We start from the raw sequence: 13,615 nt of genomic DNA, 5'->3' as shown, positions 1-13,615 counted from the left end.
GCTAATTATTTATTTTCAGACTCTTATCATAGCTTTTCCGTATTAGTGTTTTTGTGACAACTGACTGGCTTACCTGCGAGCAATCGTTGTTCAGATCCATCTCTGCGTTTTCGCTTCCTTGCAGCGTTTGTGCTGGTTGTTCCGTTTGTTGCTGCATCTGGTTGATCTTCCATTGTAGTTTCTCCAACTCGTTTACTCGGTAGCGGTTGAAAAGCGTCACTCCGTCCTCTTGCTGGTTTTTCCGTTTCTTGTTTTCGTTGTAGATAGGTATCATTTCTCCAATGTTGACTTCCTCTGATGTTCGTTTCGTGGTATGGGATGTTCTTGCTCTGTTTGTTTGCGGTTTAGTTCTTGTTTTGCTCAGACTTACTTCGGCGTACGTCTCCGGTAGAGTGGGGTAATCTTCAATGTTCTCCAGCACGTCGTATTGGTTCTCTGTGTAGATTGGGTACATTTCTCTGGCTTCCTGCATCGTCAGGTTGGTTTTGATAGGATGATTTTAGGTTGTTTTGTCGCTTCCTTTCCGGACAGGCAAAGTCTCCGGTTCGGTGGTTCCCTTCTGTTTTGCAGTGCAGGCACTTCACTGAGTTCTGGCATTCTTCAAAACCTTCTTCGTCGTGGGACAGAGTACAGCTTGTGCACCGTTGTCGTGATCTGCAATTCTGCGTGCGATGGTTGTACCTTAAGCATTTTTCACAGAAAACAGCCTTGCTTACGAATGGCTGTACCGTGTTTGTGCAACAGAAAATCCTTACTTCTTTCGGTATTTGGTTACTGCGGAAGGTAACCCCAATCCGAGTGGCCGGTATTTTCACTTGATTGTCATAGCGATGTAGTCTCGTCACTTCCAGTATTGGGACCGTGCTGCTAATGTTGTTCATGATTTCCTCCGGTGTCATCTCAACTGGTACTCCAGAAACCACTCCAGATACTGTTAGAAAATGCTTCGGAATGTACGACGTGTAATTTTTTGCTTCAGCGATTCGTCTGCCTGTAACAGATTGGCCGATTGGGCTGTCTTCATCAGTACCATCAACTTCCTGCGACCTAGTGGTTTGACGTTGATCACATTTTGCTTGTAGTCTGCTTTCTTGCACAGGATTTTTCCCAGCGATAGCTTGTTGATGTAGAGGTTTCCATCGTTGTTATTCGTGAGCTCTACCAACACTCGATAGGGCCCGCTGTCCGTGTTGTTGTATGTGTATATAGTTCTTGGTTTCGGACCGTTTTGATTGCTTCGTGTCCGGGAGGGGCATCGTTGGCCGGCATCCTTACTTCTTCTCCTACACTTCATTCTAGAAACTTAAACTTTTCTTTACAAACTCTACCGATAAATATTTACTGTTATTTAGCGTTTTTTATCGAATTTTCACCGCGCTTCTAAGAATAGCGTGCTAACTCTTCAAGATGGCCGAAATTCACCTCTACATTCAAACGCTATTATGACTTTTCCGCTCTAAATAACCTCGCAAAATGTTAAACTTGCCACTAAAAAAATACGGAAAAGTTACAAACAACACCGCATTACTGTGATCGGAACAGAAAATTATAAATACAAAAACACCATTGATCAATTGAAATGTGGCTGTTCAAACGGTGAAGAGTAGCCAATCGGTTCGGTCCGCTGTTGTGCGGTTTTTTAATTTTATTTGGTATGGAATACTCGAAACTGTTGTAGTAATATCATATTCTTCCATATTACCACACTTTTCTCCCAAAAAAAACGTTTTGGATGGGTGGTCCATACTGCCCCAAATGGTGGCTAGTATTGCTTCGTATAGTCGGGAACACACATTGAAATGAATACATTTTCAAAAGTGCATTCCAACAATTTCCAAACGCATTTTTCACCATTCATCGACGAAATATGAAAGGTAATACTCCCTCCCTAGTATAAGTCAACATTTAGATGATGATTTTTTGAGCTTTTCAGCGCTTTTCCGAACGATTTCCTTGAGTGGCCCATATTGCCCCGATCACCCCTATGCAATTATGAAGACAAATCGTCTATGTATTGCTTTTGTAACGATAACTATATATTTTAAATAAATTAATTAACACCATTATGCTGGAAGATAACCTCAAAATGATTGAATAAGCAATGAAAAACATTTTTGAATACGAATTACGCCGTTAACTATGTGCTAACTTATCTTGCCTTATTTGGTTCATGTTAGAATGTTTAATTTTCGATCAAGTTTAATTATTTCAAAAGTAAGTAAGTAAGTACATTATCATCAAGGATGTTATCGATCATTTAGTAATCTGCGTTCGATCATTTAGTAGATTGTCAATAACTCATTCCAGAGGCTAAATTTCAAAATGTGTTGTATGGTGGACTTTCAGTGCAAAGGTTTATCTACAACTCTGCCTAACAGTTCGTAGCTTGAATTTCACTAGTAACGGAGCTATAGCGCTAATGGCAGTACTTAGACTAAATGATTGCATATTTTGTTATCATTTAGTATAAGTATAGCAAATAGCAACTTAACGCCTTTAGCAGTGGAATTCGAACATCGACCTGTGAAGAAGTGTTGTAGAAAAACCTTCGCACTAAAAGTCCACCATACAACACATTTTAAAATTTAGCCTCTGGAATGAGTTATTGACAATCTACTAAATGATCGAACGCAGATTACTAAATGATCGATAACATCCTTGATTATCATCTACATTAAATATGATACCTTCATATGAAAATATTGACGTGATATATGACGAAATTACACGTTTTATAGAAAGTTATTTCGCATAAGAAACATAGCTGAAAAATATTATACCTTGCCATTCTCTATCAGAATGAATTTTTATCCTCAAGTCGAGTGACAATGACCAAATAATTCTTCTTACAAATGCATAACATCTGCATTAAAATGTATACGATGATCAAAAACGGGACTAACCCTTACCCTTACCCCGTGAGCCACCTTGCCCCATCTTACGCTACACATAATATGAGTCTTTAGAGAATATTTTAACCCTTTTAAGGCAGTGGCAACTATTTTGCCACCAACAAATTATTCGTTTTTCTGTTTGTTAACAAGAGCTCTACTTATTTTTTGCTTTAAAGTGGCTATATTTTCTACCTAGTATTACTCCAGATGAATTTGAGCCATAAAAAATGAAATGTCAATTTTAGAACAGTTTTTGCCTTTCTCGTACAACAAAGTTGTACCGAAAGGCTATCATTTCACTTCGAAAACGAACTTTTTATAGAAGGCCTGGAGACCCATCGTGATGTATTTCTAATCGACTCAGCTCAACAAACTGAGCACATGTCGGTCCGTCCGTGTGTATGGGTGTTCACAGAAGCTAAGAAAAACATTAGACAACTTTTCATATAGTAATCCTCAATCGATTTTCTCGCAACAAGTTTTATTCGACAGAGGGAAAAGCCTTATTGATCACTATTGAATTTTAAAAAGATCGACCGTTGCGTTTAAAATTTATAAAGAAAATTGTACATCAAACGTTTGAGATTGAGATTGGTGTCTTGACTTGGTGTCGAGAAATGCAGTATCACTACTCGGTGAATTAAGTGGTTTTACAAACAGATCGTAAGTTTCTAGTGAAATAGTGGAAGGATTTACAGTTGTAATTTGTTAAAAAGAAACGACAAAGATATATTTTTTGCCGTTGTTAATAATTACTTTAAATCTCCTGTATTAGATTGTTTTTGTGTGTGTGAAGTGTTTTTCCAAGGGTACCCTTGGGAACATAAATATTTTTTTTTTTTTCGCTCATAATGCGTTTTCCGACTAAGGGCCGATGCCCACGAAGCGTTTTTTCAACGCTGCTTGCACGTGGCGTTGAAAAAACGCAGGTGTGCATCGGTGCGGTGACGCTGCGTTACCGCTTTTTCCCGATACACATATGCGTCCTTTTAACGCCGTGTGCACGCAGCGTTGAAAATCTCCTACGCTACGTGGGCATCGGGCCTAAGACTCTTCACTAAAAAAATTAACGTGCGTTTTTTCTATTTGTTTTACGTAAAACTTTATTTTTAAAAATCTTCCATTTAGTTTTTGTTGTTGACAAAATTCTGCTTGCAAGGCAGTGGCAAATAACTTAAGCTATCTGAACTCTGAAGTCTGAATTGAAAACTATATTAAATTCCTTATTTCCTTTTTTTCAGGTGCACTTCTGATTCAACAACTGGATTACTAATCGTTCACATTATTTCATTCAATAATTAAGGCTTTTTTCATTATCACTCAGTGCATGGTGCATTGATTTCAAATACTTTATTACATGTTCTTGTTTGAAACTGTTTTTTTCGTGTTACATACAATCTACAAACATTATCGTGTTTGTAATGTTTTAATATGTTGACCTCATAATAAATACATTTTGAAAACATTTGTTTGAGATTATTTCATGGAAACAGGTGATAGTTAGTAAGGTTCCTGCAGCTTGGACTTCAAAGCGTTTCCGAAGATATTTGCACCCTCTTCGTTCTCTTCGTATCCTGGCAGAGATTTGCAACGGTTCAACCAGGCAGTTACATTCGATAGCTCAGTCAGGTCGACACCAAGTTTCTGCGAACAAAAGAATTTTAAGGTGCCGTTTGCATTTACAAATATTTACTAAAATTTCTATTAACATCAATTATTGTATGTCTTACCTCCAGAGATGACACAGTGGCCAGTAAACACAAGTCAGCTACGGTGGTGTTTTCACCGGCGACCCATTCTTGACCGTCGAGATAACCATCCAACGTAACAAGAGCGCCCTTGACGGCGTCCTTCTTATCCTGGGGAATACTTGTTTCACCCTGGCGCATCAGAGGGGCGAATGCATTATAGGCACGGGAAAACAGGACCGTCGAATCAAAATACAGTCGCTGGTTGATGATACCTCGTAGCTTCGGATCCGCAGGGTACAATGTACTGTCTGGCTTGTGCTGCTCAACCAGGTAGGTTGCAATTGCTTTCGATTCCCACAGAACGTAATCATCGTCGACGAGTGTTGGAACCGTGTGCTGAGGGTTGATCTTCACGAACTCTTCCTGCAAGTGCTCGCCTTGCATCAGATTCAAAATTTTGACCTAAGGATAATATAAGATGGTTATCAGATGAGGGAATAGACTGTCATTTATACATAAAGTAGAGTATGTAATTGTTTCAATTGTGCTGTGGGAGGTACGGTTTTCTTTGTGCGGCAGATTAGAACAATGATAGTCAACACTGTTCAATTTCGCTTTCCACCTACCGCTCCCTGACTAACTTTGGTGGAGATCGCCGGGTTTGTGCGACAATTGGATACTGATGTATCTCTTATGGAAGCAGTATACAAAACAGCGGTGGATCGCTCGCTGTTTGTGAAATTTATTTCGATGAATGCAATGCAGGAGTCGTTAATGAAGAATCAGGAACCGCGAAAATTTCACTATTTCAGTGGAAGTTCAGTGGAAGTAAAAATGACGATTGCCGGTAGAAATGTCCAGTACATCCGGGTGTTTGACTTGCACCCAGAATTGCCGGATAACGATCTCAAGCAGTACGAAGTCGAGTCAAGTACGAGACACTGAAGACGGCCTTACTGTTGAGGTCGAAATACGTATCTGTCAAGATACAATTAAGTGGTGGAATTCAATGGGATTGTACAAACTCGTCTTATGACAAGTGATCTCAAGCAGTTTCTTGTGGGGAACGGGGAAGTGCATTCTGTGTTTCGGGAAAAATTCCCGCCAAACGTAGGTCTGGACCATACGTATACCGGCGTGAGAGGCGTGTACATCGATGTAAAAAAGGAAATCCCCTCGTCATTGGAAGTGTCAACTTGGACAGGAAAGGTATTCTACCAGGATTTGCGTAACAAATGTTTCATGTGCCGAGCGGAAGGTCACCGGAAGGATGCGTGTCCACAAAGGAAAAAAAATGAACGACCAAAAAAAACGATCAATCGGAAAGAAAGAGGCGAATAAGGCAACGCACGGTGGGCAACGGAAATCGTACTCCGGCGTCGTTATCGGATTTGATACAGCAACCCGTCAAACATCATCGGAAGTAGCGCAGAATGACGTAATTGTAGTGGCTGAGGAAGATGTGGTTGGATTGAATATAGATTCAACTGAACGGATGGAACCATTTGAAATTCCCGATTTAATGGTGGAACGCGAGAAACTAGCAGAAACTATGAGCTTCAAGAATAATACAGATCGGATGTGATTCGTGAAGAAGGGAATCATGGGCTTCACGGACTCCTACAGAAAAAATAGAGAAGAAGAGGATAAAAAGCAACTAGCGACGGGATCGTTTGGTTACTGGAGGATCAATGGACCGATCCCCACCAAAGAAGACCTCTGGCAGAAATGTTTCTGAAACTTTTTCGGAATAATTCATTTTGTTATTTCTAATGTTTTCTAATGATTCGTAGAGTTTATTATTAAACATCTGAATCTCATAATAAACAGATTAAAAAAAACCTGAAAAAATCTGCTGTACGTGTGGAAAGTGTAGCCAACTTAGCACGTTCGAATTTTTTTAACAGTTTCCCAAAATTGCAACAGAATGCAAAATCATAAAACTTAAAATGAGTTTCAAGTTTTTCTGATGCGTTCTCTGATGACAATGGTCGTATGGGGTCGTTCAAAAATGACGTCATAGGATCTAGGGGGGAAGGGGGTCTTTTTTTTCTTCTTAAGCAATGGAGGGGGAATCTGCTCACCAGACATCTTGGGTTGTCCAGGAAGTGCGGGGTTAGGGATCACCTCCGCCAAGCGCATAGTCCCTTCGGTACAACCAGAAAGTAATGCTTCAAAGGGGGGCCAGTGCACTACGCACCCTCGAGGTTAGCTGCGTGTCCTTGCAGCACCGAAATTCGTAACTCGCTTTTTTAGAAGAACACCATAGTATAGTGCCAGCGCGTTGCCGGCTTTACAGGTGGCCTTACCACGCCCTATGTCCTCGGAAGGTGGGAAAAGTCGACTTCGCGCCTGCTTCCCTCTGCACGACTGGTATCAAGAATGATGATGCCGCGTGCACCCCATATTGACCTTTCTGCGATAGGGCCTATTCGCCAGCACACAGAGGGACTTGCCGACGCGGTGTCTACGCCTGCCCCAGCCTTGACGAGGACCCCTTTCGTCCTCGGGCTCGGAACCCGTCCGCTTGACCGACGCCGCGAAAGCGACGATACCATGTTGTTCTTCGCGCGGCCACTTGTTCGATAAAAGGATCGAGTTCGACCACAGAGCATGACCACCGGTATGACCCATGAAGCCGACTCCGATCCCTTGGACCACCTCTTATTTGCGCCTGAACTAGCCATCCTTGAGTCCACGCGCCACCTTCTGTGTAGCTCCGAGACGATTTGGGCGATAGCCGATAAAACGGCGTTCCAGCCAACTTCATCTTTACACATCCTCCGAACTAGGTTGTCCGGGGTAGTGTCCAGACCAGGGGGTCTAGAAATCTCAAAAAGTAGTTGTCAGCATATTTGAATAGTTCCTAGCCATGCTTAAATCTAGCTAGGTAGGAATATACCCGATCAAGAATGCATAACAAATTTATAACAAGAGGAGTTATTTATTTCAGAAAAATATTGTAACAAAATGAGCTAGAAATTTGGCTGGTTAGTTTTTAAAATATCAAAAATTATAACAAAAATCTCTAGGCGTAACACAAGTGTAACTGAGGTGAATACCTTTACATCAACATTTTAACAAACAAACGTATAATTATTCGGTTCGAAAATCTACGTCAAACGTAATTGCCTACATGACGGGTTAAAATCTGGTACGCTACCACCATTACCATTGTTACGTAGATTGGATACTAGTGATACTCATGTTTTAGTTTTGAGAATGCTATCAGAAATCAAGAAGGGATTGGTCCTTGATTCCAGCCTTAGACAAAAATAACAAAAGCATGAGGATTACTTCTTCTAGGAGTAACTTACTTAACGAGAGGCCATCTACTTAATATGGAATCTGAAGAAAAATAATCTAGAATTGGCTGAAGGATCATTAAATTACTGAAAGTACTTTATTCATGAATTTTATCCGCGCACACTCATTGAATCAACTGACGTACCTACTATAAAGTACATTACGGAGAAGGAGGGGTTTGAGAAGCATGATGCAAGATGTATATACAAATTTCAGATGTTTAAAACAAAAAAAATATGATAAAGTAAGTTAGTGAGGGCCAATCAAAGACGGATCAAATGTTTACCCTGAGACAAATTCTTGATAAATTCCGGGAGTACAACTTGCAGACATACCATGTGTTTATTGATTTCAAGGCGGTGTACGATTCAGTGAAACAAATTGAATTAAGGCAAATTATGCTTGATTCGTATAACGTTGGACGGATCGAAATCAAGTGTAAGGGTTGCGGATGAAATATCGACATCATTTGTTACCTTAGATGGATTGAAGCAGGGTGATGCACTCTCGAATCTACTGTTCATTATAGCGCTCGAGGGAGCGATTAGGAGAGCTGGTGTGCAAAGAAGCGGTACCATTATCACAAGATCGGATATGTTTCTGGGATTTGCGGACGATATCCATATTATCGGGATTGATCGCCGTGCCGTGGAAGAGGCTTTTTGTGTCTTAAAAGGGAAACAGCGAGGATTGGACTCACGATCAATACCAGCAAAACGAAGTACATGGTCGCTGGCAATCAACGTGGGTTCATTAGTGGTGGTGGTAGTGAAATGGTGTTGGATGGTGAAAATTTTGAAGTGGTAGAAAAATTTGTGTATCTTGGAACATTAGTGACGTGCGATAATAATGTTAACCGCGAGGTGAACATATAACCTTTCTTCTTCTTCTTCTTCAATGGCTCTACATTCCAACTGGAACTTGGCCTGCTTTTCAACTATTCTATTAGCATTTCCTCAGTTATTAATTGAAAGCTTTTCATTTATATGCCCACCATTGCATGAGTATGTACTTATCTTGTGTTTGTGTAGTAAGTACAATGGATACACTATGCTAAGGGAGTCGAGAATGTTTCCAACCCGAAAACATCCTAGACCGGACCGTGAATCGAACTCGCTATCTCCGGATTGGAAATCCTACGCCTTTGCTTGCAAGGCTACTGGAGACTGGAGACATATAATGCCCCTATTCGCATAAGCGTCCCATGTTAGTTTTCTTCAACTTGAGTAATATGCCGTTGAATTTTTCAAACTCGTTTTACATGGAGAAATACCAAAAAATCTGATAAATTGATAAAACCTGCAATCTTTCTGAAAAATTGCCATAATATTCTTGATCTGTATACATCACTATGGAACTATTGAATGGACCATAATTATATTTATTTTTCGTTCAAAAGTGTAGCAAAATCAGGAATGTGACTGTTGTGCGAATAAATAACAAGATGGGACAACACAAGTGGGTTTTGATTTTCATATTTCTAGAACAAAGTCAATTATTTTATTAGTTTTTCCTAAATATTAGGGCATTTTAAGCTTATTTCTGAAGAAAATCAAAATCGTCAAAAATCGACATGGGACTCTTATGCGAATCGCGGCAGTATAGCCTTTACACGTACTTAATGTACGAGAAAGGGAAAAATCGTAAAATAAATCGCGTGAAAAAATCACAGATAAAACGCTAAGATCCGCGAAAAAAATCGTCCAAGTGTGTCCGGTGTCACATACATTAAGTAAAGAAATGGAAATTATCGTGAGAAAACAACAACCATTTGATTGTGGCAACATAAAAAATGTTCCGAACGTATTGGCAAAATCGAATGGGGTCTGTATTATAAACGATGAAACCAATGAAATTTTTTGCAGTGGATCTGGAGGTAATGTGGACCTAGTTGACCCCACGAACTTCGTTTCGCCTAAAATTGTTTTATTCTCTGATTAGAGTTATGAAGAAATTGGTGTTTCATTTGTATGGGAGCCCCCCTTTCCAAAGCGGGGAGGGGTCTCAAACCATTTTAAGAACCTTCCCCGGCCCCAAAAACCTCTGCATACTTATACTTACGGCCTTACGATTTTTTAGCTCCCACTTGCCCCGGGGTACCTTAAGTTTTTTTTTTGCCCATGTAACTGGTTCCGGAATTCCCAGAAATACCGGAATAGCTGTTAAGGTCATTCCTGACGGAATCCAAGTTTAAAAGTGCTCGCGTTTTTGGGGGCACACCACTTGATACGGAAGCAACGCACAACTGTCATTTTTATTATTTCACGCATGCTGCGACGCAGCAAAGCTAAATCAACAAAAATGACAGTTGTGCGTCGCCTCTGAATCGAGTGGTGTGCCCCCGAAAACGCGAGCTGGAACTTGGATTCCGTCAGGAGTGACCTTAAAACTAAGACCTAATCTTTTGACATCTTGATGTAGGAATGAAGATATATTCTTTGTTTGTCCTCCACCATAGATCTTTGGACTTTGTAGTTGGTATGTTATTAATTAACTCCAATAGAATTGTTTTATTCTTTATGGCGTAATTCTTGATTTCAGCCCTTATCGGGGGGGTCAATTCGATTAATCGCACGCTATGGCACTGATAGTATGCAATACAAAGTATAATTCTGTGAAAGCCAGGATATTGATAATTTCTGACGGCATATAAAAGTTAGCTATCAGAATATTACAGTTATGTACGTCATTCAAATGGAAAAAGGATTCAACATCGAAGATAAATGAGTGGGTTACGTGCTACAATTTGAATAATTCATTCGCACCTGTCGGTCCGTATTGTACATGCTACTGCAGCAAGTTGACCAATTTATCGATCCTAGTACATAAAGGAACATGGATAGGTTATACAAGCGTGGGAGAATTAAGGACGAAAACACTTTGTATCATTCCTTGTTGATTATTTTATCTGGGAGTAAAACATTTGCTTTAATATGCTTGCTACCAAGAGCGTGTCAGGTCAAGCTTTTTATAATCGTAATCGACGATATCTCATCAGTCATTATTAACACCCTTTTTACGTAGCATTCTACCTATAAATCGTGTTGAAGGTTACTGAACTTTTAACCCCTCCTAACTTATATCGGATTGCTTATAGATCCTGATGCACACATCAATTAAAAATTAATCATGCACAGAAAAAATCATTGAAACATGACTCAAACTACTTTGATTATAGAAATCAAATAATCAATTAACAAATAATGGCTTTTAAAATTCGGAGGTGACTTTTTATAGATGGACGCATTTAGTTTTCAGACCATATTAAAACTCACTCTTCCGAAACATAATGCGCCGCTACTTCATTCTTTGATTCACAAGTCATCATGACTTGGCAAAAAAAAACACACCCCATCCAACGCAGTTATTGCAATGAACGTTGATGAATTCTCTTGAAATGTAACTAAGCAATTTAATGTTTTTGAAATGATCCTTACTCTAGCACTAAAATCTTCAAACATAATGTAGACCGAATTAGGAGTTCTACAACTGTGTATGCATGTTAGATAATAAATAATAAATTTGTTAAACCATCGTTCGAAATTCAAGTGCTAAAAAAGTTCAAAGATTTGGAGAAATACATATTACATAATTCAAGTTTATCTTTCTTTATTTGCCACTTCAAGCCATATTTCCATAGGACTAAATACTCCAAAATTCATGATACCCTAAATGTTCATAGTAACATAAACTTTTTGAAATTCGAAGTAACTTTCATTGATTGAATTTTCATCTATCCAATATTCAAACTCACATTTCCGAAATATGCTCAATGACTTAGTTCTTGATTTACAAGTCATCATGAGTTTGCAAAAAAAAAGAAAACTACCCTCTCGAACACAGATTTTGCGGATGAAAGAACATCTTTTCTTCCTAACGAAACTTACCTCAACGTCCAACTCGAGGTTGCGAGCTACCAATAAAGCCGATCTAGATGGTGGAGACATGGGAAAATGGTACAGCACAAGAGGAGCCATGGTTTGCTGATTGGTTTATTAGCACTTTCGACGAATGTGTCCACTACACTAAAACTTAGTTTCGTTCTCGTATGATTTGGGAATCACGCGCTCCACTCAAATATTGACCGCCTTTCAGTTGAAGCACACACTGGATACTAACCTCGGTCCGGTCGCTGCTAATAGATTTATACCGCCACTAAGGTGTTCACAACGGGTTAGTGTAAAACGGAGCAGCTGAAAATGCGCGAGATAAGACAATCTATGTTGGAGTTGGAAAGAGTTTGAATCACATATTTGACCCCGTATTATGCTATTCGCCTCCGCAGGTGACGTCTTCGTTCAGCGCTTTCGTTGCTCCGTCGTTGTAACGGCCAACGGGCTATTAAAATCGGAAACTTCGTTGGAGGGTGTAAGAAGCTTTGCGTTCAGAAAAATCTTAATAGTCACGATGATAGGGCGATTGAATAAAATGATTTAGAATAGAATAAACTTTGAATATCATATAGGATGTTTTATTTTCTGTTGTAATCATAACTAATGTCATTGAACTTGCAGAGACTTTTTCGTAAGTGTAGCAAATGGATATGAATTACTCTTACTTTTATTTATATGTTAGAATGTGTATTCGCATTTCAACAGTTATTTTTGAATTCTTGAGAAAAATGTTGAGGATCTTTTAGAGGAATGTCGTTAACTGTCATAGAACAAGTTTAGAATTTTCTATTCAATTCCACCACGTTTTGTTTTCTTTGCAGATACGTATTTCGACCTCAACTGTGAGGTCGTCTTCAGTGTCTCGTACTTGACTCGACTTTGAATTCTTGCTTATGCCTACCATTCCATGAATATGTATCTTGTGTGCAGGGATTGAATCCAAAACAGAATTAAAAAATTTCTCACTTATCTTCTTTGTATACATATACGATATGTAGCATACCGTGAGAGATTTTTTTTCGCAAGCCAGAGATGTATTTTGAACAGAACATGAGCCAAGAGCGTCAGGCCTGGTAGCGGGTCACTTTTTTCGGGCTAGTCACTAAAAAGTCACTTTTTCTCGCAAAAAGTCACTAAAGTCACTTTTTCTCGCAAAAAGTCACTAATTTCAAATATTTTGATACTATTGACTAAGATTGTTTTTATAAAGCTTTATGTATCCATCGGATGATGCGGATCATGGCCGAAATGAAATTACGGATCTTGGAAAAATATTCGCTCTGGAAGCCAGCCATTTAACTGGCTGCTTTTATTGGCATTTCACCAGTAGCTAATTGAAGGAGTTTTACGTCACAATTAATAAATTGATATTCAGTCATGCAAGCAGGAGACCTGTCGATTTAGAGTTTTTTCTCAACTCGAAACTTTATACAGTAGGGAAAGGTGGGGAGACTTGATTCCTTGTGAGACTTGATTCTACCCTATTTTACCAATAACCAGGGATTGAATCCTAAAGAGAAAGAACAAGTCTCTCACTTATCATCTCTGTATACATATACGATATGTAGCATACCGCGAGAGACTGTCTTCGCAAGCTGTCATGATAGAGAACTGATTCGGTAGGCTATACCCCATGATAATTTTTTTAGAAAGCTCCAAATGCGGAAAGCACTGACTGATGATGCATTTCAACTTGCTCTTCACAGCTGTACAGAAACCAACACGAAAGGAGTGAAAACAAAGCGAGAATCACCATTTTTCTGTAAGGGCTGCCTATCCGATTCTTTTTTTTCGCACTTGTATACAAGTTTGATAAATTTGTTATCATGGC

The 13,615-nt window shown here is 39.4% G+C and overlaps 2 protein-coding genes across 3 annotated transcripts in view; one reads left to right on the top strand and one right to left on the bottom strand.

The window, feature by feature from the left end:
* Positions 1-4,359, top strand: part of LOC134213752 (transcriptional regulator ATRX-like) — a 36,681-nt gene extending 32,322 nt beyond the window's left edge. For both annotated transcript variants that reach the window (XR_009979517.1, XR_009979518.1), the window contains exon 11: positions 4,136-4,359. The gene's annotated coding sequence lies outside the window, so the exon portion shown is untranslated. The remainder of the gene's footprint in view (positions 1-4,135) is intronic.
* On the bottom strand, positions 4,230-12,027 carry LOC134213766 (glutathione S-transferase D7-like). The gene is made up of 3 exons (XM_062693088.1): positions 11,779-12,027; positions 4,625-5,047; positions 4,230-4,538 (listed from the first exon to the last, which is right to left on the bottom strand). The coding sequence occupies exons 1-3, from the start codon at positions 11,866-11,868 to the stop codon at positions 4,395-4,397; spliced, it is 657 nt and encodes a 218-aa protein (XP_062549072.1). The 5' UTR covers positions 11,869-12,027; the 3' UTR covers positions 4,230-4,394.
* Positions 12,028-13,615: the final 1,588 nt, after the last annotated feature.

This window comes from Armigeres subalbatus, chromosome 2 (genome assembly GCF_024139115.2).
Source record: "Armigeres subalbatus isolate Guangzhou_Male chromosome 2, GZ_Asu_2, whole genome shotgun sequence".
Taxonomy (NCBI): domain Eukaryota; kingdom Metazoa; phylum Arthropoda; class Insecta; order Diptera; family Culicidae; genus Armigeres; species Armigeres subalbatus.
Note: the sequence above shows the minus strand (reverse complement) of the source record. Positions and strands in the feature narration are given on the sequence as shown.

Coding starts and splice junctions, on each gene's coding strand:
- LOC134213766 (XM_062693088.1), bottom strand. CDS start 11,868: ATGGCTCCTCTTGTGCTGTACCATTTTCCCATGTCTCCACCATCTAGA. Junction 5,048..11,778: donor ACCTCGAGTTGGACGTTGAG/GTAAGTTTCGTT, acceptor TATTATCCTTAG/GTCAAAATTTTGAATCTGAT. Junction 4,539..4,624: donor CCACTGTGTCATCTCTGGAG/GTAAGACATACA, acceptor TTTTGTTCGCAG/AAACTTGGTGTCGACCTGAC.